General features: G+C 43.9%; 1 protein-coding gene across 1 annotated transcript in view; it reads right to left on the reverse strand.

Annotated features, from left to right (window-relative positions):
* The window catches only part of VWA2 (von Willebrand factor A domain containing 2), a 52,108-nt gene that overhangs the window by 17,928 nt on the left and 7,326 nt on the right, over positions 1-26,854 (reverse strand). The window contains exons 3-8 of the mRNA XM_077822871.1: positions 21,235-21,309; positions 14,349-14,482; positions 12,060-12,169; positions 3,983-4,177; positions 3,298-3,431; positions 2,216-2,348 (exon numbers count right to left, since the gene is read on the reverse strand). Of these exons, the coding sequence (XP_077678997.1) occupies positions 2,216-2,348; positions 3,298-3,431; positions 3,983-4,177; positions 12,060-12,169; positions 14,349-14,482; positions 21,235-21,309 (781 nt within the window). The remainder of the gene's footprint in view (positions 1-2,215; positions 2,349-3,297; positions 3,432-3,982; positions 4,178-12,059; positions 12,170-14,348; positions 14,483-21,234; positions 21,310-26,854) is intronic.

Here is a 26,854-nt window from a genome sequence, read left to right on the forward strand (position 1 = left end):
TTTGTTTAGACTACTAATTATTTCATATGCCGAATTAAAATATTTGATATTATAATATTTTTACAATACCAGATATTTCAATAGTTCTGAATTGTCATTTTTTGGACTTTTCATTCTGTGGGAAATATCAATCTTTTGTTCTGAATCTGAATAAAAACAAATTTTGAAATGTTGCAACTTCCCATGAAACGGAAACTCTGATCTCCAACCAGCTCTAACTTTTCCAGTTAATAAGAGAGCAAGGGCTGCACTAGAAAGCAACTCTTGATTCCCAAGAATCCCTCCATATGAGATCAATGAGTGAATGATCATTGATCATGTTTTTGAAACCATTCATCTCATCTTAAAGGTGACCTGGAAGGGAAAAATAAATGATGTGTGTCCCCCTTTTTTGCTTGTTTATAACTAAGGCTGCGTGTCGGTCACGGAAGTCACAGATTTTTTTGCAGGGGCCAGTGTGGTTTGCTCAGGGGCTGCCCGAACAGCAGCAGCAGTTTAGGTGTGGGAGGGGGATCAGGGCTGGGTCAGGGAATTGGGTTCCAGGGCAGCGCTTAACTCAGGGGGTAGGGGAGCTCCCCCAGAAGCGGCTGGCATATCTCTGCAGCTCCTAGGCAGAGGGGCCACGGGACTCTGTGCGCTGCCCGTGATTGCAGGCACACTCCCGCAGCTCCGGTTGGCTACGGTTCCCCTCCAGCCTGCCATCCCCTCCAACCCCAGCGGGGGTCCCGGGCCACGCACCGATGCCCACCCCCCCCCGGAGCATTCCCCCTGGAGCATCCCTGGCCCAAGTTTTAGTTAGGGGTATATAGTACAAGTCATGGACAGGTCACGGGTCATGAATTTTTGTTTACTGCTCGTGACTTGTCCATGACTTTTATTAAAAATATCTGTGACTAAAACGTAGCCTTATTTATAACATGCCGGGGGTAGGAGAGTTTTGTTTTAAAAGGTGGATGGATTCCCGATTTTTTTAAAACTTTAGAAAGATCAGCCTTGTCAAGTCTAATCTTCCCTAGTTTTGCTGGAGGACTCATTGGGGCTTAGAGGAGTGTAGTGTGGCATTTCTCAGCCCTTCATTGAAGAGGAAAGGATGCTCACTCTTTAACAGATCTTTCCTTCCAGGGGTTTGTTAGACATTTGGAGTTTTAAAAAAAAGATCTGAGATTCTGGACAGCCTGAATAAAAATAGATTCCCAGCTCAATGAGTCAAATTTCACTTCCTTTGTATTTGATGTCATAACCCTACTAGTCTGGAAAACAAGACCTGAATTTCTAGTATAAAAAACAAGCAAGAGAAAAAACACCAACAATTCCTCCCCTTCTGCCTCCCTCCCCTTCAGGATCTCTTTATATATCAGACAAACAAAAAAAGAGCACAAACCTACATTTTTCTTTGCAGGTCACTTTAAAATTCTTTCATTAATTGTACAAATTGCAGTAATGAAGCTTTTAGAAGGCATTCGATTTCTTTAAGGATCTGATAAGTTTCACAATCTTTCAAATACATCCTCACCTCAGCGCGAGAGGAATCTCCTTGTGCAACTTGCTGCCACTGACCTGACAATATACTTCTCTGTTTTGCAACCTATCTGCTTAATATTTTCTTCGGTATGAGTGGGAGCTGTTTCCAGACAGCTATTGAAGCCTCTCCATAGCCCAGCGTCTCCCAGTTCCATTAAGTAAGGATAAAAGGACTTCCCTGAAAATAAAAGCTTGCCTGGCTAATATCACAACTAGCTGGATTCGGTTCAGGGTCAACAGAGTATCTGGGATTTATCCACTCTCTTTATTGCATAGAATATAAGCAAGTGTTGCACAAATAGGAATTGTGTGAAATACATAAATGAGGCTATTTACATAACAGGCAGGATGGTCCAGTGACAAGGAAACCTGCCTGGGAATCTGGGTTCTAACCCTGGCTCTGCCACTGACCTACTGGGTGATCTTGGGCAAGTCACTTTGCCTCTCCATGCCTCCGTTTCCCCTCTCACCCTTTGCTTAGATTGCACCTTCTTCAGGGCACAGACTTTCTCTATGTATATGTACAGAGCCTGTCCCAACCTCAGCTGGGGCCACTAGGTGCTGTTGTAATATAAATATTAATATAAAGTTACAGTAAATCATAAACCCAAGTCATCGTACCTAACAATGGAGGTGTGTGTGCTCTCACTCTGTCTGCACCACTAACTTCAAGAGAGGAGGCTCGCTGACTTACCTGTAAAATGGACAGAGAGATGTATGCACCGCATTTGGTCTCTTTGACCCTTTCCAACACATATAGTTCCCAGCCAGCTCTTTCACGGTCTCCACTGTCTTGCGTTCGCAAGGGTGAGATTCAATCTTGCAACCTGGCACAAAGAGTGCACACAAAATAGCTGGTGCATTTGTTTGCAAGTGAAGTTGTCTGGGAGTGGGAGCTGACACAGCTGGGATATTGCTCAAGCCACAGCAATGCCAGCTTGTCTCATTGTCCAGCAAAGAGAGTTCATTGCAGCTTTTCGACAAGTCCCTCGGTGATGCCCCAAAACAAGTAAACCTGTTGCTGGTGGGCAGGTCAGCCCTTTACTGGATTCCTGGGGGCAGCTTCTGTAGTCTGCATTGTTCTGGCACAATACCTGCACCCATGTCCACCAAGTCCACCCCTGTTCTTCTGTTCTACAGAGCTTCCTATACCACCATCATCACTGTACTAGCTAAGCACCTTCCAGTAGTGGGTTCAGCAATTTGACTTACATGATCACTTGTAGTTCTTAGGGGATTTTCACCTCTCATCTATCTTAGGTATTTATATGACCCCCACTACTGTATATCTGAGTAGCTCACTGTCTTTAATGTATTTATCCTCAACGCCCATTTGAGGTAGGAATTATCCCCACTTTAAATGGGGGGCTGAGGTACAGAAAGACTAAGTGACTTGACCAAGGTCACACAGTAAGACTGTGGCAGAGCAAGGACTCAAAACCCAGGTCTCCTAAGACCTAGGAGAGTTTGCTGATCATTGGACCATCCTCCCTCTCACACAGAGTCCCTGGGGTTTGAGCAGCGCACACAGGGGTGTGGCTGTGCCACGAAGTCATCTTTTGATTGATGGTAACCTCTCAACAGCCTCCATTTCTTTCCTCTAGACAGAGGAGAAGACCTCTCCCAAAGGGGTAGACTGTGCCACCCTGTGAGCTGTGTTAGAGGCGCCAGCTTTAGAGAGACGCTCTGGAAGTGAAAGGCCAAGCTGACAATCCCCATACAGAAGTGAAAGGCAGGACAGTCATTAGTAAACATGCACCAGGGTGGCATAGTTACCTGGAGAGACAGCACTGCAGACAGTAGAACTGGTGAGGGTGCTATACAGGCCATTGGCAGCATCGTCCACATGTTCAGCAAACAGCACATGCTGCTCAGCTGGTTCACTGGCCAGCGTGTGCAGCTCCTCCCACCTGCACAGGAGACAGGACATGTTAATACAATCTTCTGGCATTAAAGAACAGGAACAGACCCTTTGCAGTCACAGCTATTTTCCTGGATGGGCATTAAAAAGAACAAACACTCAGAACTACTAGTGATGTAGCTTTACGTCCACACAGGACCCCAGTGTATCTTCTCTTAAAAATCCATTGACATTTCTAAAGACACATGCTCATAACAGAGCACTTCTCCCTCCAAGCGCCCTTCTTTCTCGCTCACCCCGTTCACAAAATGACCTCCTACTCCACATTCATATCCCTCCGGGGCGCTGGAACAATTTGTACAGTGGGGCGTGCTGAGAGCCACTGAACTAAACTGTAAACCCTATACATGATGGAAAGCACTTCAAGCCAGGGAGCGCTCCCGCACTCCCAGCACCCATGTGTCCCTCCCCAAATTGCTCCTCCGACTCTGTGATTGCCCCTCGCCCACTTGGTCTTGCTCAGGGGACTTAGATGCTGAAGGCAATGGCTAGTCTGTTAGCAGTGCACCACTCCCTGCCCCCCAAGAGACAATTTTCTACCTTGGAAACTTGACTCCCACAGCAAATACTGTGGTACCCCTGTCCTTCAGCTGCTTAGCGGGTGTTGCTACATTGCCTTGTGATTTCCCGTCCGAGAGGATGATCAGGATTTCAGGGACAGAGGAATTTCTGCCACCAGGGAAACCTTTCTGGAGAACGTATTTCAGCGCAAGCCCCGTTTCTGTGCTCCCGCCTCTGAAACAAGCAAGAGAAAACTGAAAGAAGAGGTTTTGGGCTAAGTGTCCGACTCCCTTTTGCTTTCTTCCCACTCCCCGCTGCCTGCTCTCTGATAGCACCAAGTCTAGGGCACTTCTGCACTTAGACCCATTGCACAGCCATACTGATGAGTCTAATTCTGTAATTTTCACCACCTTCCTGCTATTAGTTGGCAGCTCCCCTTCCTTTGACTCTTCCTTCCCCACCCCACAGGTGCAGACATGCCTTGAGAAAAAAATCCACAGATGCAATAATGGGATGGCTGCTTTCAGTGAAAGACTCCTGGTAACTCATGTATTTAAGAGAAGGCTAAACCATACCAATCAGCATGGTCCAGCAGAGAGAGCACTGGGTTAGGACCCAGGAGATTTGGCTTCAATTCCCCCCTCTGTGACCTTAGGCAAGCTACTTCAATAGTGCATACCTCAGTTTCCCCATCTGTAAAATGAGGATAATGAGGCTAACCTTTCTTTACAAAGCGCTTTGAGAACTACACTGCCCCTGTATGGAAGAGCTGATTAACAATGAAATCTTCCATTTACCAGCCCCACGTACAGTGTTCGTGAAAATACGAACACTTCAACCATCTTGCTTTCCAATGGGTATAAATTTTATACTGCAGGTACAAGCCCCTTACAGAGAGCAAAACCATAGTGAAATTTCTTTAGAATAGAACTATAGCTAGATGCCTAGGGAGCAATTGCTAAAAGAGGGCAATTGCATGGCAACTCACTGTTTGTTTTGGAGAATGTTTCTTAATTAAGTGTTGGCAATTCAGCTGTGCCCAGAGGCACAGTCCCTTCTCTCGCTCGTTAATTTTTGATTAATTTGATTTTCCACAGAATGCCATTTGTTCATCAGTAATAAACCCCCCAAAAATGCAAATCCCAAAGGACTTCTGAGTGCATCCCTGGAAACTGATGAGGGGAGAATACAAGGCACTCTTTATTCAGCCTTCCTAGAAAAACTTTTCAATTAATGACGAACAAAGAGCGAGGCACAGAGAGCAGTTCACCTGGATTTCACAATAAATTAAACCAGTGAGGTCAGGAAGGTAAAGGTGGGGGAAAGCCACCCATGATTCCAGCTAGTGGAGCACAGCTGTGTAGATACAGCTCCAAGCTGGAAAAGCATTCTGGGTATTAATATGCAAATAAGCAGTCCCAAGTATCCCAGTCTGCTTTAGAATTCAATTATCTGGCCACTGCCACAGGCACCTTCCTGACTGGAGAAGGGGTCAAGCCTGCAACCATTTTAAATTGGCACAAATTATCAACTTCACTTCGTTTTTGTCTCTGACACGAACATACTTTAATCATGGGACACCATTTCATCACATTATTATTATTTGTCTGACAATAGCATCTAGAGGCCATGGTGGAGATTGGGATCCCATTGTGCTAGGTGCTGTACAAACATATAGTTAGAGAGTCTCTCCCTGAAGAGCTTATAGTCAAAATGGACAAGGCAAAGGGTGGGAGAAGGGAAGTACTATTATCCCCATTTTACAGATGGGGAACCAAGGCAGAGAGATTCAAGGTCAGATTTTCCAAGGGGTGAAGATCTCAGCTGGGTTTTTTCAAAAATCTGGCCATAAGCACTTCATAGAGCCAGGCCCTTATTTGGTATCTATAGAAATGATGAGTTCTTATGAAAATCTGGCCCTAATTTTGGGTGCTGAGCATTTGAAAGTCTGACCCTGAGCTCTCCTGAAAACTGGGCAGGTCATGTGAGGGCAAAGGTCACACAAGCCCATCTGGGAACTTAACCCATGTTGTGTGACTCCTAGTGAAATGCCCGAAGCACAAAGCCCTGCTCCCTCTGTGTTCTTCTTTCCTCCATGTCTAATTCAGAGAATGATCCACAAATACAGCTCTTGGAGATGCACATGCAGCGAAGAGTCAAGTAACGGAATATTTTGGCAGTTATGCTGTTCTGAGGCTGGAGTGGGAATGCCTATTGGCCATGCTAATACGATAGAAAGCGATTATTTTAACACTGACTATCATTTATCCAGTACCCAACTAAATATGTACCCTCACAAGTGCCAATGGGTTGTACATTCCACTAGTGATATAAATTACTTTATAAACCAGGACAGTTGTTAAGTACTAGGGAACGACAGAGCCTATGAGCCTTTCAGCTGCTCTACAACTGCTAACAATAAAAGTCTATAATGTCGGTGTTGTAAACTGCTGCTTGCTGTTTAAATACAGAATAAGAATCCATCTTCTCCATCTCCTTCCCCAGTATCAGGCGGCGTGCACGGTTAGCTGTAAGACTGTTACAGTTCTACAATTCTAACTGTAATTATAAGACTTATTTCCTTACTGGGTATTAAACAATGCACTTTTACCAGATAGCTCTCTAGTCTAATTTACACCACATCACAGGCAGCTTGAGGGACACAGAAAATGAATAAAATACTATGTAAAATTTTAGGAAAAACACAAATTTACAATTCTATACAGCACAGCTCTGGAGAAGGAAGGAAGGCCCTGTAGTTGTTTCCTTGAGCTCTCCCACCTCTATCCACATGTTGTCTCTTGTCTTAGTTTGTAAGCTCTTTGGGGGCAGGGGCCATCTTTTTGTTTGCATGTACACACAGCCTAGCACAATGTTTAGTCTAGAGAAGAGAAAACTGAGAGGGGACATGATAACAGTTTTCAAATACATAAAAGATTGTTACAAGGAGGAGGGAGGAAAGTTGTTCTTGTTAACCTCTGAGGATAGGACAAGAAGCAAAGGGCTTAAATTGCAGCAAGGGCAGTTTAGGTTGGACATTAGAAAAAACTTCCTCTCGGAATACTTAAGCACTGGAATAAATTGCCTAGGGAGGTTGTTGAATCTCTATTACTGGAGGTTTTTAAGAGCAGATTAGACAACCCCCTATCAGGGTTGGTTAGATAATACTTAGTCCTGCCTTGAGTGCAGGGGAGTGGACTAGATGACCTCTCGAGGTCCTTTCCAGTTCTACACTTCTAGGATTCTATGAATGGGGTCTGGTCCAGGACTGTGGCTCTGAGACACTTCCACAGTACAAAGACAAATACTAAAAGCTGTTAAGGCACAGCTATGCCAGGCTTCTATTTCTGGCCTGGCCACAGCCTTCCTGCATGAAGAGGACTGTATATTCCAAAGGGATCCATAATTCTGGGTGCCTCAGCTTCAGCTGCCCAACTTGAGCTATAGAGGAGCCGTTTAATGTGAAGGGATTTGGACACGTAATTCCCATTAGGTGGCCTTGAAAAATCTTAGCCTTCTATTAGAGTAGCATTGAGAGAACCTCCAGCCAGCACTGGGTTCCTTGCGTGGGCACTGACAGGCAGAAGGTGACATTGTCCTTTTCCAGAGGAGTTTACAAGTGAGGGCCTCAGTCCTACATATTACTCTGAGTGAGAAATACCCAATTAGATGAGTGTAAAAACTAGGGCAGTTGATGTATTGACACCAACACTTTATTTTAACCCTTGCCCCTTTAACATTTACCCTTATTTTTTTTTATGGTTTAACAATTGTCATGTGTTACTTCCAACAACTATATCCAGATAAGCCACAAATTTCCTGCCCCCACCCTCCTGCGGACTATATAAGCCAAGAGTTCTGTAACCTGCCATCCTTGATTCAACATTTGATATCAGAGTAAGCCCAGACCACCTTGAGCCCTTTGGCTAATTAAGCCTCTCTATCCGAAGAGACATTTCCATCTGTTTTCTAATCCTGGCTGAGGAGTTTCAACATAAACCATTTCCTGTTATTGCCTTTTAGTGTTGCTTTTACTTCAATCCAAAGCAATTACAGGTAGCCAGACTGCAAATGTCAATTCTTTCTTTGAGGCATGATGTTCTTCTTCATATATATTGTCACACACACACGGTCTCTCTCTCTCACACACACACACACACACATCCACCTCTGTACTTCCAAATCACGTTTAATTTGTTTGAATGATTCTCTATTTTAATAATGACTGAATTTCTTGATATCTCAAGTATTTGATCACATGTATGCTCAGAGCTCCTAAGTTCTCCAAGTCCATTTACTTCTCTTTGTTTCACCATATACCTGTCTTTCTTTTATATATAATGCATTCCAGGAGCTTTTCTTTTATCTTCTCTCTGATGCATAATCCCATTCTCCCCCTCAACTTTCCATTATTTTCAACCAAACTTCAAGAACATATGTTAAGTCTCTGGTCAGATGCTACTGGCCATCAGTTTGTTTCAGTCCCGGTGTGACTTGAACCATCCATAAAAATCTAACAAATTCTACAACATGTCCCAAGCTCTGACCCAGCAGCAGAGGTAGTTGAGGTGCTTGAACTAACAGTTATTATGGCTGAAAATATTATAATGCTACTTCATAATACTGGGAGAGTCTCAGCTGCTGAAAATTGGCACTGCTCTGTTAAAGTCAATGGGTAATCCCAGTCGCGGTGTGAGCTTGGATAACCTCTCCTGACTCAGATGCTTTAGCTGAACCACAAAATATAGGCTTGAATAACTATGAAATTCTATGGTCTGTGTTATATATGTGGTCTGACTACATGATCATAATGATCTCTTCTGGCCTTAAACTCTATCAAATCAGGTTTTCCCATGTATAAAACAGACATATTATTAGTCACATAACTCACTGGATTGTTGGAAGCTGTAACTAATTGCTTAACATTTATAATGTGCTTTGAGATCCTTGGATGAAAGATACCATATGTGAGTGAAAATATACAATATATTCAGTTTGATGGCCCCAATAAATTGTATCCATTTGAGCCATGGAGATTAGAAAAGGTTCAAATCAGAATTTGGGGTTAGGGCCCCTCATAAAAGAAATTCTGCCATAAGCGCAGGACAGAAAGCAGGTGTTATATGGGACACATCTCCCCAGCAGAAACAAAGAGCATCAGGATCACACTTTCAGAGCCTCCCAACCAGAAATCTTATTTTTGGCAATCTGATAGCTGGAATCCATCCATAACTATTTTGTTCATTCCTATATTTCAGCCTTTCATCTAAAACTAGATGAAATGGCCACATGTAAGGCCATTATTTCTGTTAAATCTGTCAACATTCATCTGCCATCATTAAAAGACATTTTCAGTGCCAAGCCAAATTCCAGATATCCAATGTGGCCTCATTTTCTCTGCTGTCAGAGGCTTTGAAACAATAGCCAAAGAGGAGCTGGTATCCCTCTGCTATACTTCCCCTGGAACATTACACAAAAGGTTTTCTAGACCGTATAATTAAGTTATCACTGAAAAAACTACAGATCTTGCTCACTTGAAGTTGAAGAGGATCTTGAGTTTGTTTGCAAACTCTGGGCCATATTCAGAATTTGTTTAGACACTTTGACTATTGAATGAGCTGATCCTTTAACCCGAATGCCTTTTCTGCTGAAATTCTACAGCCTGTGGGAGATACTCCTATATTTTGTCCCCACTTACTTTCATAGGCTCAATGTGACCTTCCCTACCACCCAAACAAAAGAAAAGAGCACTTTTTAAAAAAGGAGATGATTTGGGCTCCAATTTCCTTTCTTACAGCTTAAGGTTCATTCCACACTTAAAAGTAACGTCAGCATAACTGTGTCAGTCAGGGGTGTGAAAAAACCACATCCCTGACCAATAGATTTATGCTGACAAAACAGACACAGCTGTGTTGATGGAATAGGTCTTCTGTTGATGCAACTAATATTCGGGGAGGTGGTGTTCCTATATGAATAGAAAAACTACTTTTGTTGGGATACAGTGTGTTTACACTAGGGGGTTATGCCAGCACAGTTACACTGACATAAGTATGATTAGGGTGACCAGATGTCCCAATTTTATAGGGACAGTCCCAATATTTGGGACTTTTTCTTATATAGAGTCTATTACCCCTCACCCCGTCCCAATTTTTCACACTTTCTATTGGGTCCCCCTAGATGGCATAGGTTCCATAGTGTAGACATACCATTAGGCTAAGATTTTCAGAGGCCTGAAGGAGACAGAAGCCCGGACCTCACCTCATAGGCATCTTTGAAACTCCAACTCCATTTCCTAGAGCCACATGAATACATCAAAATCTCAACTTTCATTAAAAAGTAAGTTTCTAGGACAAAATCTTGGCCTACTGAAATCAATAGGAGTTTTGTCTTTGACTTCAACATGGATAGATGCTCCCACTATCCCTTGTGACTGGGGAGAACAGCTTGAAAATATAAACCCGAAACACTCAAAAACCAAAAGACAAACAACAACAACCTGACGTTTATCTGGTTTGTTTGTTTTTTAAATCATGATTTTTAAGGTGAACTTATGATTTTGGGAGCCTGATCAAGATTTCTGAACACTTTGGTTGACAAGACTGTGGAAATGGAAACCCAACTGCAGTGTGATAAGAAACAAAGACCAGAAACAAAACTGACAACTATAGAAACCAACCAAGTCTAGCTTCAGCAAACAAGCTGCGTGAAGTGCAAGTAGTAACAAATTGGCATGGGTGGTTAAAAATCTGTGCATGATCTTTATCTCTGAGTCAAATTTACAGTGCTTCCTTATTCCCATCAAGTCTCATGGGGACCTACAAGAATTCATGGCACTACTTTTGAAGGAGCTAATCATCTGGACTTAGAAGCAATCACGGACCAAAAAGGCCATTTTAGTGTTAGACCTCTGCTCTGCCACATGGGAGCCACACAATCAATTTTTATTCTAACTGGCCAACCCAGAAGGGACTGAGAATGTTTTTCTCCAGAGTAACCCCTACGATTGATTGACAGTGTAGCTTTTTATTTTATTTAAAGTGAATTTTGTAATATGGTATTACATCACAGTGGGTTTGGCTCTGGCGACTACAGTTTCAAGCTTAACAGAGTGAAAGTCACCTCTGCTAGTTGCTTCAGAGTTAGTCTCTAGGAACACATAAAGACCAAGGATAATGACCACACATATATTTACCAATACAAAGTCTAGTCTATTTCGTAAGTTTTATTTAAGTTACAATTAAAGTTGTGATTACCCAAGCATAAAACTGACCTATGCACAAGTTACAACTACAGTTCTACTCACATCCTTACCAATAGTGTTAGGGTCTGATGGGTCTCTCACGGCTTGATCATCAGTAGAGGGATGGTTCCTGCTGGAGTCTCCCAGAGGGAGCTCAGTTTTCCCATTCTGGCATCCCCTTTTTATAATGTGATTCTGTCTACACCTACATTCTGCGAGTGTCCATAAAAGCGTCTGCCTTCTTTTCTCTTATTGCTCTGTGTCCCCTGGAAACTTAAGGGACCCCAATTTTCTATAGGCTGTGTAAATTCCCTTTGTTCTCATTAGCATTGATGCACAACCTGTATACCATGGTTAAGACACGTCTGAGACAGATGCGGCTTTACGGTATTTTTATGATCTAATATTAATCTTCTGGGTAATTTTTCGCAATATTATTACTCGTTACCTCTTTTCCCATAATCTTAGGGCATCAGGTTATTTCTCGGTCACTTATGTCATCATTTCTGGTCTCCAAGGCCTAAAATAGCTAAGGTAAAGTCTTGCAGGCCTCAACCTACGGGTCTTGCATTTCAGCTTGTCTTACTCATGTCTAATAATTGGTTCCTCTAAATACTGATCAATCTTATACTTTTATAATCCTACAAATTAACTCTAACATACAGTGAATATATGTAACATAAATTGATTAATCATAACCTCACACAATAAATGAATACTAAACTAAAATCACTGGCTACAACAGGCACTGCTGATGAGCTCTAAAGGGAATCTGGTTCACTCCTTCCTAGTCAGCAGAGTGAAGGACAGGGCACAAGGCCTGGCCAGAAAATGCACATACCCTCAGAGAGAATAGGGCTGTCTAACAGAACTTACTTGAACACAATCTTCTTGATTTTCTCCTTCACTTCCTCCTTGGTTAAATACGAATCCAAGGGGAATTCTAGCTGGGGAGTCGAGCTAAACTGGATCACTCCCACTCTAACCTGAAAGAAGAGGTTAAATAGCATAAGGAGCAGGTGGCTGGGAGGGTTTTATTATTTTGATTATGTGACAGATTTAGGAACCTTGAATTGTTTCAAGATAAACCACACTCTTCTTATTGCCCTTCTTGGCTAAGACCCTCCAATAAATACCATTCACTCACATTCCAAGGCTGGGGGGGTGGGGGGGAGAGGGCAGAAGCTCACTATGATTGGGGGAGGTGGAGGGATAGGAGGGGGAGTGAGGAGAGCTACTGAGCACAACGGAGGCAGCCGGCTCCAGGCACCCTGGCAGGTCTTACTGCCATTCCTACAGCAGTTCCTTGGTGGATGGCACCCCGTGCCTCCCTCGCTCCTCGGCAACTGTTGCCCTGGGCGCTCACACTCCTTCCCTCTGCCCTGGTGCCTACCCTGTCCCCCACCCCAGCAGGTTGGATATCTCCACTGGGTCCTGCTGTGGCTGGAAGGCTGGGCTGGAAAGTCACATGCGCCGGTGCCTCTCCTGGCTGGATGGGGCCACACATCCCCCCCCCTCCCCCCACAGTGCGGTACCTGCACACCCACCCAGCTAGCATAGCTGCTTCGATTGGCCAAGAGAAAGCAGATGGGGAAAGGAGAACTTGGGTTTGAACAGAGACTGGGAGTGGCTGGGCCATTACACATATTGAATCTATTTCCCATGTTACGTATCCTCACACCTTCTTGTCAACTGTCTAAATGGGCCATCTTGATGATCACTACAAAAGTATTTTTCTCCTGCTGATAATAGCTCATCCTAATTAATTAGCCTCTTACAGTTTGTATGGCAACTTCCACCTTCTCTGTACGTACACAGCTTCTTACTATATGTTCCATTCTATGCATCCGATGAAGTGGGCTGTAGCCCACGAAAGCTTATGCTCTAATAAATGTGTTAGTCTCTAAGGTGCCACGAATACTCCTGTTCTTTTTGTGGATACAGACTAACATGGCTGCTACTCTGAAAGCTGTATATTCAGTATCCATGGAAAATCTTCCTCGTTGTCTAACCCCATAGTTAGACCTTGATTTAAGCCAACATCCAAAATAAGAAAGGAAAATAATGATGACCGGAGCTGGATCCCTTCCCTTCCCATTTATTTTAATTCATTTTATGCTGGATGGATCCCAGAGACTTGGATTCTAATCAGAAGCTCTTGCCCAACCAATCATCACACGCTGGCTCTGCGGGACATCAGCTCTTTGAGAACACTGTGCTACGGCTGGAATCATACAGTTCCACGAGCTCTCAGGAAGACAGATCGTGCCTGTGTGTTTGATGAAACAGGAAGTGTCTGGTATCTTGTCAAGCAAAAAACTAGAACTCCACAGAGGGTGGGGACATAAGAACAGGGCAATAATTGTTGCTTAAGGAGAAATCGTTCTTAATCATGTAGAGACAGGAAATCCAACTGGAAGCTTCTCACTGGTTCTTTGCTGGATATGACAGCTGTTCCCAAGTGTTAAGGTTAGCCATGAAAGGCACAGCTCCAGAACCAATTGACAAGCCCCACACACCACTGGGAAATCTGAGACACTTATTGCAGGCATCTATAGGCCACCAGTCACCTTACTACACTGTGGATGGCCTTCAGGGAAATCCTTCCATTCTACCCCTTCATTTTGGAATAGAGAATACTTTTAAAAAGAGAGAGGACAAACAGGACCTCCGCAGGCTTCATAACCACTTATATCCATAGAGATAGCTGGTTAACCTCCCTGGGATAAATTCTGCAGCCAGGATTTCCAAAAGTGATTTGTGATTTTTGGGTGCCTGACTTGAGACAAATTCAAGGGACCCGATTTTCGGAAAGCATTGAGCACCCATCCTCTGAAAAATTAGGCTCTTTTAATTAGTCTCAACGTAGGCATCCAAAAATCACTAATCGGTTTTTAAAAGTCTGGCTTGTAACCTTTAGTCTGCAAGAGCTTGTCCCATATTTTTAAATGCCAAATGAAACTTTGAAACATTTACAACATATACATATGATCCAGCATCAGCTCTTCATAGAACCTCGCCATATCCTTTTCTGGGTAACCTTTGGATCCCTCCCTTCCAGCAACTCTAATGTTTGTCATTTCAATCTACACATATGGTGTTCTGATGTATCAGGTAGAACCATGCTGTTTGTAACTAAAACAAGACATTTACTGTCACACTCACCCTATCTGGATTGATGTTCAAGGCATCACATAGTTTGCCTGCGAAGTGCTTAGACCTCTCAAAGCTTCCTTTGCCAATGCTGTATGACCCATCTAACAGAAGGAGGAGATCTACTGAAGCAGAGCACTGCATCACTGGAAGAGAACAAGATATATGCTGTCAGGATGCACATTTATACTTAGGTCACAGATGACAACAGAATTCAGTGAGCCAGGTTTACGGGGGGGGGGGGGGGGGAGAGGGGGAAGAAAGTTCAGCTGATCATCAATTTATCTCCTCCAGAAAGGAAACAGCAAGAAATCCAGGCATATGGGATTTCCACTGTATTGTCCTGGGGCCAGCCTTGGAGTTCCCAAAATCTAGTGTAACTTTGTGGTCTGGCCCCCAGCACTGTAGTACCAGAAACAATACATTCTTGCAACTTGGGGTTTCCCATGTGCTCACCTATAAAAGCTCTTAACGCATTTAATGATTCTGTTTAACACAGAGACAGTGCACTAAAGCATCCACTAAGATGATCCACAGGACGATGCAGAAAAGGGTGAGCAGCAAGTGACTGATTATAGTTTATATGTGGATATAGAAGACTTGAGTTGTAGCAGTTGTAGAGAGGAAGGATGGTCCAGTGTTTAGTGTTTGCATAGGATTTAGGATATAAGGATTCAAAGACCTTGTTGAGCTACAGACTTCCTGGGTGACACTGGGCAGTTGGTAACTGGGGCCATAAGATAAAGAAGTGCCAAAGCTGAATATCTAGGATTAAGCGCATTATACAAGGACAAAAAATTAGAGCTGGTTGAAAAAGTAAAAAATAAATTACATGAAAAATTTCAAAATTGTTTCACCAGGGTTGGAAACATTATCTTCCCCCCCTCTTTTTTTTTTTTTTAAACTCTCATCTTTGAAGCTTTTATCAGAACAGTTATCAAAATTTGCATTTTAATGCAAATGTAAGGGGACTGTTGCCCCCTTACTAACATTCAGTGGGGGTGTTTTAGTTGCTAGCTCCCAGTACTAAAAAGGGAGAAGGGTCGATGGGGAATCGGGACCCTGAGACTGACAGTCCCCAGGAACAATGGGGAGAGGCCAATGCTCCAGGTCAGCCTGAATGACACGGTGGACAGGCTAATCAAGGAGTCAGGAGGCCAGGGAGGTCCCTTCCTCCCTGTGAGCTGGATTTGCCTGGGTCAGACAGACAGAGTGGGGCCAAGCTAAGGAGAAAGCAGGGGCCCGAGATGAGCTGGGGAGATGAGCTGTGCCAGATCCAGAGAGAGCAGACCCTGTCCTGGGAGCAGAGCTGCAGCCCCAAAGCTAGAGGCACAGCCCAGAGAGATCAGACTTGCCCTGGGAGCAGAGCTGCAGCAACCAGAGCCAGAGGGGCCAAAGAAGCAGCCCACGAACCAGGTCAGTGCTCAGAGCAGAATCACAGAAGCAGCCTGCGGAGCAGACCTGTCCTGGGAGCAGAACTGTAGCAGAGGCAGAGGGGCCAAAGAAGCAGCCCATGGAGCTGGAGGCAGAGCAGCAGAGACAGAGTGGTGGAGCTGGGGCTGGAGCAGTCTGGAGCTGGGTGCGGTGAGCAGCTGGGGAGAGCGAGGGGGACCCTGGGCAGCACAGGGAGACACCTCAGCCAAGAGGCTCTGCAGGCCAGGCTTGGATCGTAACCCCGACAGGGCGGGGGCAACACTGGGAAGAAGGGTCCTACCACTTAGAGCCTGAGAGCGTGTGGCCACCACCAGAGCAAGTGTCCAACCCACAGCATCCCTACAGCACAGCCAGGACCTGAGAAGAAGGCCTGGGACTTACAAGGAACAGACTGTGAACTGCCCTGACATTCCAGAGACACTGTTTGTGATGTTTCCTGCCACAGAGTGGGCTGATGTGTTTTCTTTAACCTTTCTCATTTTCCCTTATTCTTTTTAAAATTAATTGTTGATTAAAGAACTTGCATTTGCTTTAAATTGTATGTAATGATCAGTGGGTCAGAGTAGTGCCCAGTGCAGAGAGAGTACCCCAGAGTGGAGGCACCCTAGCCCCTGTCCTAGGTGACCACAGCAGGGTTGGGGGTCGAGCCCCCCAGGAATCCTGGGCCCAGCCTTGTGGGGGTTACGAGGACTCTGCCAGACAGGAGAGTGGAAGGGGAGTCCTCAAGGGCAGGGAGGCCAAAGACTCAGATCCTTTCGCCGGGGTAGTGCAGAAGCCAAGAAAGTTCCCCACAATAGTGGGACTATTCCCCCGCTTACACAAATGTTGCAATATATTTAGCAAAAATAAAGACATTTCAAAGAAGTCAACAACTTTTCAACACAAAAGGAAATCTATTTGACTGAAAAATTGTAATGACCTCTTAAAAAAATTGGGGAGGGGAGCAACCCTCATCTATGCTAGAGAAAGTAGGTTTTGGGTGGTGGGAGAATAGGTGGCCAAAACAAACAAACAAACCATCTTTCCAGACCCCGGATCCTGAGGCTTGAAGGAGCCAAAACAGCCCCAGATATATCTTAGAGCAGCTCTTAATAAGCATGTGGTCAACTTTAGGCATGTGGTCATGTGACCCGGCCCACTGACTTCAAATAGGACTGCTTAAAATTAAGCACATTCATAAGTGCTTTCCTGGATTGGAGCGTTCAGCATTTTGTAGCCCTACGTGAGATACGTCAAACAAAAAACAAGTTACAGAACCTCTCCCCAACACCACCACCACAACATACACACACACAGAACTTGCAACATATCTAGTGGCTAGTTGAATCAGACACATTTTGTCTCTGAAGAAAGCAGAAAAGCCTTTTTTCAAACGCGCTATTTTAAAAACACAAACTGTCTGATCAGCTCTGAGGCTTTGACTAGATCAGTCGAGCTTCAGGCTGCACTGGGATGATGTCCTGGTGTCACCTAGGCATGTGTGAAAAATGTTTGCTCAGTAATTACTAGTTGCTGTGAGCATCTGCGCCAAGGTGGAAGCTGATGGTTTTCACTGACAAAGGTTAAACTGGTTTCAGAGTAGCAGCCGTGTTAGTCTGTATTCGCAAAAAGAAAAGGAGTATTTGTGGCACCTTAGAGACTAACCAATTTATTTGAGCATAAGATTTCGTGAGCGAAGGTGCCACAAGTACTCCTTTTCTTTTAAAGATTAAGCTGAGGCTCCCTTTTCAGTCTCTGCAGAGACACTCAAACCAAAACACTTCCCTGGAATTTGGGAAAAAGCTGGGTAATAGGAAAGAGGACACGTCCCTGACGTTGGCAGAGCAGCCACGAGTTCTTACAGTTTTTCAGCAGCCTGTCACAATCATGACATTCAGCTCAGGCAGCAAGGCATCGCATTGCTGCGTAGGGGACGCTAGTTTGGAAGCAACCTCAGACGTCTCACTCCTCAAAGCAGGGGAGTGGGATTATCCTAAGGAAGCATGGCTACGTCGTGGCTACAGAGAAATGGATGGAAAACCAAAAGGCACCTCCTACCCCTCAAGCAAACTTTCTCCCACCCTGTAACTTCCAAGGGATGAAATGGAGTCTTGGCATAAACCACGGCCTCCCACTGAGCTAGAACTGATAAGCAACTACTAGAACAGCTTCCACATACAGGACATCCTTCAGCTGGGGATCTGAAAGTTCTTTACAATGGTGAATTGGTTAAGCCTAGAGATAGGTTAGTATTCCAAAAATCAACCTGTATTATAATCCCAGATTGCTTTAGATTCTCTGGCCTTCAGTTTACCTGTGATCTTCACAGGCTCCTACTAGGAACCGATTACCTAAATCCCTTAAAATTAGTGTTTTGTCCAAAATCACACAGCAAGTCAGCAGCAGAGCTGAGAACAGAATCCAGAAGTCCTGACTCCTAGTCTCTAGTCTAGCAGTAACTACTCGACCATCCTCTGTCCTGAAAGACATGTGAACAGTTGCTCCTCTGCCAGGTAACACCAGGAGAAATTTTAAGAGGGGGGAAAAAAATTTCACTGTGTCCTTAATGTCAGTGATATGTTCAGAGAAAATTTTAAAGACCCCCTGCAGCATTTTGTAAGACCAACTTTGAGGGAAACTGAGATGCAGTGTCAGAAAGGAGGAAGCAGTAATTACAGAAGAAAGTGTAAAGGGTGTTCCAACGATAACTGGAGTTCTTTTTAATGGCCCAGCTATAAAAAAGCATTTGTGGCCAGTGCCCCTCCCCCCACCAGTCACTTCTCTTCCCAGACAGTTTATCATCACAATTTTCTCATTCCTAGTAGTGAGAAAGTGTGTTTATAATTAGGATTTTCTAATGTCAGATTATAAAGGATTTAAAGCATTCCATTCTGGGTCGCTGGGTTTTGTTATACGGTAGCCTCATTCTCTCAGAAGTCCTGTTCTTTGCAAGTCCATTCCAAGCCTCGATTGGCTGGAACGCCAAAATTAAGACAACAGTTCCGCAGCACAGACAAGCTATAGCAGGCAAACAGGGCCTCGTTGCTAGTGCTGTTCGCACTTCAGCAGCTCCGCCTCCGTGTTTGAAATCAAAGCACTGAGACCCACCAGTGAGGTGCGTAACTATGAGTTTCGTTGGTCATGCCTGCTCTGCATGAGTATTCACACAGCCCAGATTAAACTCCAAAAATCCTGTCCTAACCCATACTGAGGTCAGTGACAAACCCAGTAAGGATTCTCTGGAGACTCTTCTGTCTTACTGGGGAAAGAATCTGGAAGAGATGTCCCCATGACGTTACAAAGTCTCTCAGAACACTGCTAGGAACTTCTGTTACCATATTAATAGCATTAGCTGCTCTATATCCTAAACAACCAGATACGGATATTAGAGTTATGAGGTAACATCTTTATGGAACACTATGCCCCTGCATGTTATAACCATGAGTAACAAACCGATCAAGAGCACCAATGTACAGGGTATCTGCCGAATAATGCTGTCATAAATATAAAGGGAAGGGTAAATACCTTTAAATCCCTCCTGGCCAGAGGAAAAACCCTTTCATCTGTAAAGGGTTAAGAAGCTAAGACAACCTCGCTGGCACCTGACCAAAATGACTAATGAGGAGACAAGATACTTTCAAAGCTGGAGGGTGGGGGAAAACAAAGGGTTCTCTCTGTCTGTGTGTTGCTTTTGCCAGGACCAGAGCAGGAATGCAGGTCAGAACTCCTGTAAAAAGTCAGTAAGAAATCTAGTTAGATATGCATTAGATTCTGTTTTGTTGAAATGGCTGATAGAATAAGTTGTGCCGAATGGAATGTATATTCCTGTTTTTGTGTCTTTTTGTAACTTAAGGTTTAGCCTAGAGGGATTCTCTATGTTTTGAATCTGATTACCCTGTAAGGTATTTACCATCCTGATTTTACAGAGGTGATTCTTTTACTTTTTCTTTAATTAAAATTCTTCTTCTAAGAACCTGATTGATTTTTCATTGTTCTTAAGATCCAAGGGTTTGGGTCCTATGCAAATTGGTGAGGATTTTTATCACGCCTTCCCCAGGAAAGGGGGTGTAGGGTTTGGGGAGGATTTTGGAGGGAAAAACGTTTCCAAGTGGGCTCTTTCCCAGTTATATTTGTTAGACTCTTTGTGGTGGCAGCAATAAAGTCCAGGGACAAAAGGCAAAATAGTTTGTACCTTGGGGAAGTTTTAACCTAAAGCTGGTAAAAATAAGCTTATGGGGTTTTTCATGTAGGTCTGCACATCTGTACCCTGAAGTTCAGAGTGGGGAGGGAACCTTGACAAATGCCCTCTCATTTTTTGTTTTCCTCGTGCTCGTTGCAGTCCCCGCGGTCACTTTCAGTTGCTGCACTAGCATTGGCTAGGGACACTCCCGGGCTGCGGCTGTTACATCTTGTATGATATAGAGATAGCTCAAAGCAGCCTCATCTTATCCAATTGTTTTTCTCTTGCTGCATAACTAGGTCCTCCTGGACTGCTGTTTCTACAGCTGTTACAGACTTAAAATGAATGTAATTAAGAAATAAACACACAGAATGAGGAGGAAGTCTCTTTTCTATCATTCTTTAAGTCTATAATATGATAGGGATGAACTGTATGTTACAGACAAGTTCAAAACCAGTCAGGTCCTGGCAGACAGGAGCTTACCTTTAAGTTGGACAATGGACATGGAAAATGAAGGTTACAGTAAAAGATCATGCAATATAATTTTGTAACATACACCTCTATCTGACTATCGAGGTACTTAATATGATCCCCATCACCACGGCCGCACAAATAACAACAAATTGATTCTCACAACACCTCTCTGTGGGGAAGCATCATCACCATTTCACACATGGGGAACTGAGATGACGTGATTTACCATAGATCACCCCGGAAGTCTGTGACAGAACCTGAAACAGAACTCAGGTCTTCTGAGTTACTGTACAGTACCTTAACTATAAGACCATCCTGGCTCAGACTATCCTGTTGGGTTCCTCTGTTAAACACATAACTAGGGTGACCAGATAGCAACTATGAAAAAACGGGACAAGGGATGGGGGACAATAGGTGCCTATATAAGAAAAAGTCCAAAAAAACGGGACTGTCCCTATAAAAACGGGACATCTGGTCACATTACACATAACTAACTTGAACGAGGGGTTAATATGCTGAAATATTACCTTTAGGTTTGAGGGAACAAATGTAGGCAAGAAGGCTGAAGTGGTGGAACAGAAGCCAACTGAAATAAATGAGCCTCAAATCTGAAGGAGTAGATTGAGGTTGCATGTGGAACATAGCATTTGGGAGAGTTTTCCAGCATGGGGACACTGATGTAAGGTTCGATTAGTGGGAGGGGAGTTAGCAGGGTGGAGGGTGAGTGGAAAAGTAGGGGGAGAGGTGATGTAGGCAGCATTAGAGCTGGGCAAAGCCTTGAAGGTGAGGATTAGGCGTTTTTGAATTTCTAGTTTATAAACACAAACTTACGTTGGCCAGCAGCAGAAATCTTGACAATTGTCTCCTGGTTGGCATGAAGTTCTTGTAGACCCCATGTGAGCAGCACTGTGGGATCAAATATATATTAACCCATTAATCTGATTATTTCTAAACTATTTAAAAATACTTCTGCAGGGCATTCATTCATGTTAGTGCCACAGACACCGATTAAGATGTAATTAAAGTGGGTGGGTAGGAGTGGTAAAGAATTTGCAAAAACAATGTTTCTTGGGGTTCCAATTTACTCTCTGAAACGTGCCAAGTTTACAACTCAAAATATTGTCTAACTAGGGTTGCCAACTCAGATTGGGATCTGAAAAATCAAGTAGTGTTTTGATTCCTGTATCCTCAACAGGATCATCAGATCTCTGTTCTCCAGAAGGAACATAGCAGGATGCACTAATCAAATAGGGGGGGTTTTAGTCAGTAGCGCTAGGAGATAGGATTGTGAAGGAAAAGACACAGCTGATGTCTTATGTCAACGTGCCAGTGTACAGTGCCACTTTTCTGACTGCTACAACACACCTTACATTTGGTGGATATCTAGGCTTTATCTGATTTATAGATTAATATATTCTAAGGCCAGAAGGGACCATTACGATAATCTAGTCTGACCTCTTGTATACCACAGTTCATAGAACTTCCCCAAAATAATTCCTAGAGCAGAGTTTTCAGAAAAACATCCAACCTTGATTTAAAAAATGGTTAGTGATGGGGAATCCACCACAGCCCGTGGTAAATTGTTCCAAAGGTTAATTGCTCTCATCCTTTAAAATGTACGCATTATTTCCAATCTTAATTTGTCTAGCTTCAATTCCTAGCCACTGGATCATGTTAAGGGCTTTCTCTGCTACACTGAAGAGCCCATTATTAAATGTTTGTTCCCCATGTAGGTACTTATAGACTGTAATTAAGTCATCCCTTAACCTTCTCTTTGTTAAAATAAAATAGATTAAATTCTTTAAGTCTATCACTATAAGGCACGTTTTCTAATCCTTTAATCATTCTCATGGCTCTTCCCTGAATACTGCAATATACCAATATCCTTCTTGAACTATGGACACCAGAACTGGTAACAGTAGTTCAGCAGTGGTTGCACCAGTGCCAAATACAGAGGTAAAATAACCTCTCTACTCCTATTTGAAATTCTCCTTATGCATTCCAGGATTGCATTAGCTCTTCTGGCCACAGCATTGCACAGGGAGCTCATGTTCAGCTGATTATCCACCACGACCTCCAAATCTTTTCCAGAGTCACTACTTCCCAAAATAGAATCCCCATTCTGTAAGTATGGCCTACATTCTTTGTTCCTAGATGTATATATTTGCATTTAGTCGTACTAAAACGCATATTGTTTGCTTGAGCCCAGAGATCCATATTGCTCTGAATCAGTGACCTGTCCTCTTCATTATTTACTATTCCCCCAATTTTTGGGTCATCTGCAAACTTTATCAGTCATGATTGTATGTTTTCTTCGCCAGGTCATTGATAAAAATGTTAAATAGAATAGGGCCAATAACTGATCCCTGGGGGACCCCACTGGAAACCTACCCCGTCACTGATGATTTCCCATTTACGATTACATTGAGACCTTTCAGTTAGCCAGTTTTTAATCTGCTTAACATGTGCCATGTTCATTTTATTTGTTCTAGTTTTTTTCATCAAAATGTCATGTGGTACCAAATCAAATGTCTTAAAGAAGTCTGCAGATGTTACGTCAACACTATGAGCAGTTTGGCTGATTAAAGGTAATCTCATCAAAACAGAGAAAGTTAGTTTAATAGGATCTGTTTCCCATAAACCCATGTTGATTTGCATTAATTACATATACCCTTCTTTGTTCTTTATTAATTGAGTCCCATATCAGCTGCTCCATTATCTTTGCCGGGATTGATGTCACGCTGATAGGCCTATAATTACCTGGGCCACCCCGCTTACCCTTTTTAAAAACTGGCACAACATTAGCTTTCTTCCAGTCTTCTGGAACTTCCCCAGTGCTCCAAGAGTTATTGAAAACCAACATTAATGGTCCAGTGAGCTACTCGACCAGCTCTTTTAAAATTCTGGGATGCAACATATCTGGACCTGCTGATTTTAAAATGTCTAACTTCAGTAGCTTCTGTTTAACATCCTACAGAGCTCCTGTTGGAATGGAAAGTGCTCTCTCATCACCATATGATGAGACTGCATAATCTGTGTCTTCCTCAAATACAGAATAGAAATATCTATTGAACACTTTTCTGCCTTATTATCGATAACTACCATTTCCATCTAATAATGGACCATTATCAGAATTCTGTTTCTAATGTATTAAAAAAACTCCTTATTGTCCTCAACTCTGGAGGCCATAGATTTCTCCTTGTGTCCCTTGACTTCCTTTATCAATTTTCTACAATTCCTACCTTCTACTTTATATTCATTACTATCAACTTCTCCTTTCTTCAATTTGTAATATATTATTTTTTAATTTTTTTTATAGCTGGCTTCATTTCCCCTCTAAACAAAGTCTTTTTTTAAACCAGCACAGTCTTCTTCCTCAATTATGGCATTGTGGCTTTTGGGACATCTAGTAAGGGGTTCTGAAACGATTCCCAATTATCATTCATATTTTTCTAGTTCTTCCTCCCAGCTGACTGGGCTCATAGTTGTTTTCAGCTTTGTGAAATTGGCCCTATTACAGCAGCAAGTGTATAGATTACTGGTCTGGCCTTCATTCTGCTGGCACGTTATAAGTGTGATCAAGTCACAATCGCTTGTACCTAAGCTACCATTAATTTGTAGTTCTGTGATCAGTTCCTCTTTATCTGTTAGGACAAAGTCTAAAAGAGAATTCCGCCATATGGCAAAGAGACAGAGACTTAAAAGTGAGGTGCTTCTCCGTGCAGGACAGGGGGGCTAACCACTGACACATCTGAGAAGGACTTGCTGGAGGGACTTGGTCCAACCTGAAATGCTGACAAACCTCACAAGAAGGGGTGATATCCAACTGGGTGCGTCTCAGGACCTTAGTTTTGTTTTCAGAGACCTGTAACTCTCAAGTGCTTTCAGAGCAAAGTTTCTGTGGGTAAGAAATTCCTTTGCTAAGCCTGTATTCCCAGCTTTCCTGCCAATGTCTCCAAAGAGATTAAACTAGAAGTCCAGAAGCCATAGCCTAAGTGGACCTCTAGGGTGAGTACGTATTAGCAACTGCGGGGGCTCAAGAGGTTCCAGACACTGATTCAGCATCTAGGGTGGCTGGGCAGTAGTGCCTCATGTCCCAAAGAAGGGTGTTAGACAGGATGTCTGAACCTGCCCTATAGTCCTGGAGCTAGAAATAGCGATTACGCTCTATCCAGAGCCGATGGGCTCAAAAGCACTTGAGACCTCTCGTTTGGGTCCACTCACAACAGCCTGATGCCTGGACAGTGGGGGACTAGCCCAGGCTGTGACATAACATTTGTATGAACTCTGCAGCCCAGTCAAACATTGGACAGCTATTGCCATCTACATTTGCACTCTTGCTTGACAGAAAGCATCCATCCCTTTTCTACTGCCTCTCTCCTAGCCCCAATGGTGAATATTTAGGGATAGTAAAATTCTCCCATGTTGAGAGCCACTGCAAAGATCATATACCACTTGGAGCCCACTTGAACCTTCAAAATGGGGCTCAAGCAGTGCAGAGGGTCAACCCTCTACAGCAGAGGTTCTCAAACAGTGGTCTGCAAACTCCATTCAGGTGGTCTGCAGATAGTTCTCTCTAAGGTCAGCTCCCAGACTGCTGCGCTGGGCATCACAGCATGGGGAGTTGATGGCCAGCCCTCTGTGGAGAAAGAGGTGGTTAGGGACTATTTAGAAAAGCTGGACGCGCACAAGTCCATGGGGCCGGACGAGTTGCATCCGAGAGTGCTAAAGGAGTTGGCGGATGTGATTGCAGAGCCATTGGCCATTATCTTTGAAAACTCGTGGCGAATGGGGGAAGTCCCAGATGACTGGAAAAAGGCTAATGTAGTGCCAATCTTTAAAAAAGGGAAGAAGGAGGATCCTGGGAACTACAGGCCAGTCAGCCTCACCTCAGTCCCCGGAAAAATCATGGAGCAGGTCCTCAAAGAATCAATCCTGAAGCACTTACATGAGAGGAAAGTGATCAGGAACAGTCAGCATGGATTCACCAAGGGAAGGTCATGCCTGACTAATCTAATCGCCTTCTATGATGAGATTACTGGTTCTGTGGATGAAGGGAAAGCAGTGGATGTATTGTTTCTTGACTTTAGCAAAGCTTTTGACAAGGTCTCCCACAGTATTCTTGTCAGCAAGTTAAAGAAGTATGGGCTGGATGAATGCACTATAAGGTGTGTAGAAAGTTGGCTAGATTGTCGGGCTCAATGGGTAGCGATCAATGGCTCCATGTCTAGTTGGCAGCCGGTGTCAAGTGGAGTGCCCCAGGGGTCGGTCCTGGGGCCGGTTTTGTTCAATATCTTCATTAATGATCTGGAGGATGGTGTGGATTGCACCCTCAGCAAATTTGCGGATGATACTAAACTAGGAGGAGTGGTAGATACGCTGGAGGGCAGGGATAGGATACAGAGGGACCTAGACAAATTGGAGGATTGGGCCAAAAGAAATCTGATGAGGTTCAATAAGGATAAGTGCAGGGTCCTGCACTTAGGACGGAAGAACCCAATGCACAGCTACAGACTAGGGACCAAATGGCTAGGCAGCAGTTCTGCGGAAAAGGACCTAGGGGTGACAGTGGACGAGAAGCTGGATATGAGTCAGCAGTGTGCCCTTGTTGCCAAGAAGGCCAATGGCATTTTGGGATGTATAAGTAGGGGCATAGCCAGCAGATCGAGGGACGTGATCGTTCCCCTCTATTCGACATTGTGAGGCCTCATCTGGAGTACTGTGTCCAGTTTTGGGCCCCACACTACAAGAAGGATGTGGATAAATTGGAGAGAGTCCAGCGAAGGGCAACAAAAATGATTAGGGGTCTGGAACACATGACTTATGAGGAGAGGCTGAGGGAACTGGGATTGTTTAGTCTGCAGAAGAGAAGAATGAGGGGGGTTTTGATAGCTGCTTTCAACTACCTGAGAGGTGGTTCCAGGGAGGATGGTTCTAGACTATTCTCAGTGGTAGAAGAGGACAGGACAAGGAGTAATGGTCTCAAGTTGCAGTGGGGGGAGGTTTAGGTTGGATATTAGGAAAAACTTTTTCACTAAGAGGGTGGTGAAACACTGGAATGCATTACCTAGGGAGGTGGTAGAATCTCCTTCCTTAGAAGTTTTTCAGGTCAGGCTTGACAAAGCCCTGGCTGGGATGATTTAATTGGGGATTGGTCCTGCTTTGAGCAGGGGGTTGGACTAGATGACCTCCTGAGGTCCCTTCCAACCCTGATATTCTATGATTCTATGAAGGTGCATGCCTGGGCGGCCACTCACAAGATAACGAAGGGCGTGTGGCTCCACTAATTAGGTGCCTAGACCCTGGAGAAGATGCACATGTAAGGTGAGGTGGTGGCCTTGGGGGGAACAGAGGGTAGGTGGCAGGGGGCAGTGGGATAAGAAGGTGGGGTGGGGGGAATTTGAGACATGCAGGGCTGTGGTGACCAGCTCCAGGGCTGCAGCTACCAGGG

The sequence above is a fragment of the Eretmochelys imbricata genome, chromosome 7 (genome assembly GCF_965152235.1).
Source record: "Eretmochelys imbricata isolate rEreImb1 chromosome 7, rEreImb1.hap1, whole genome shotgun sequence".
NCBI lineage: Eukaryota > Metazoa > Chordata > Testudines > Cheloniidae > Eretmochelys > Eretmochelys imbricata.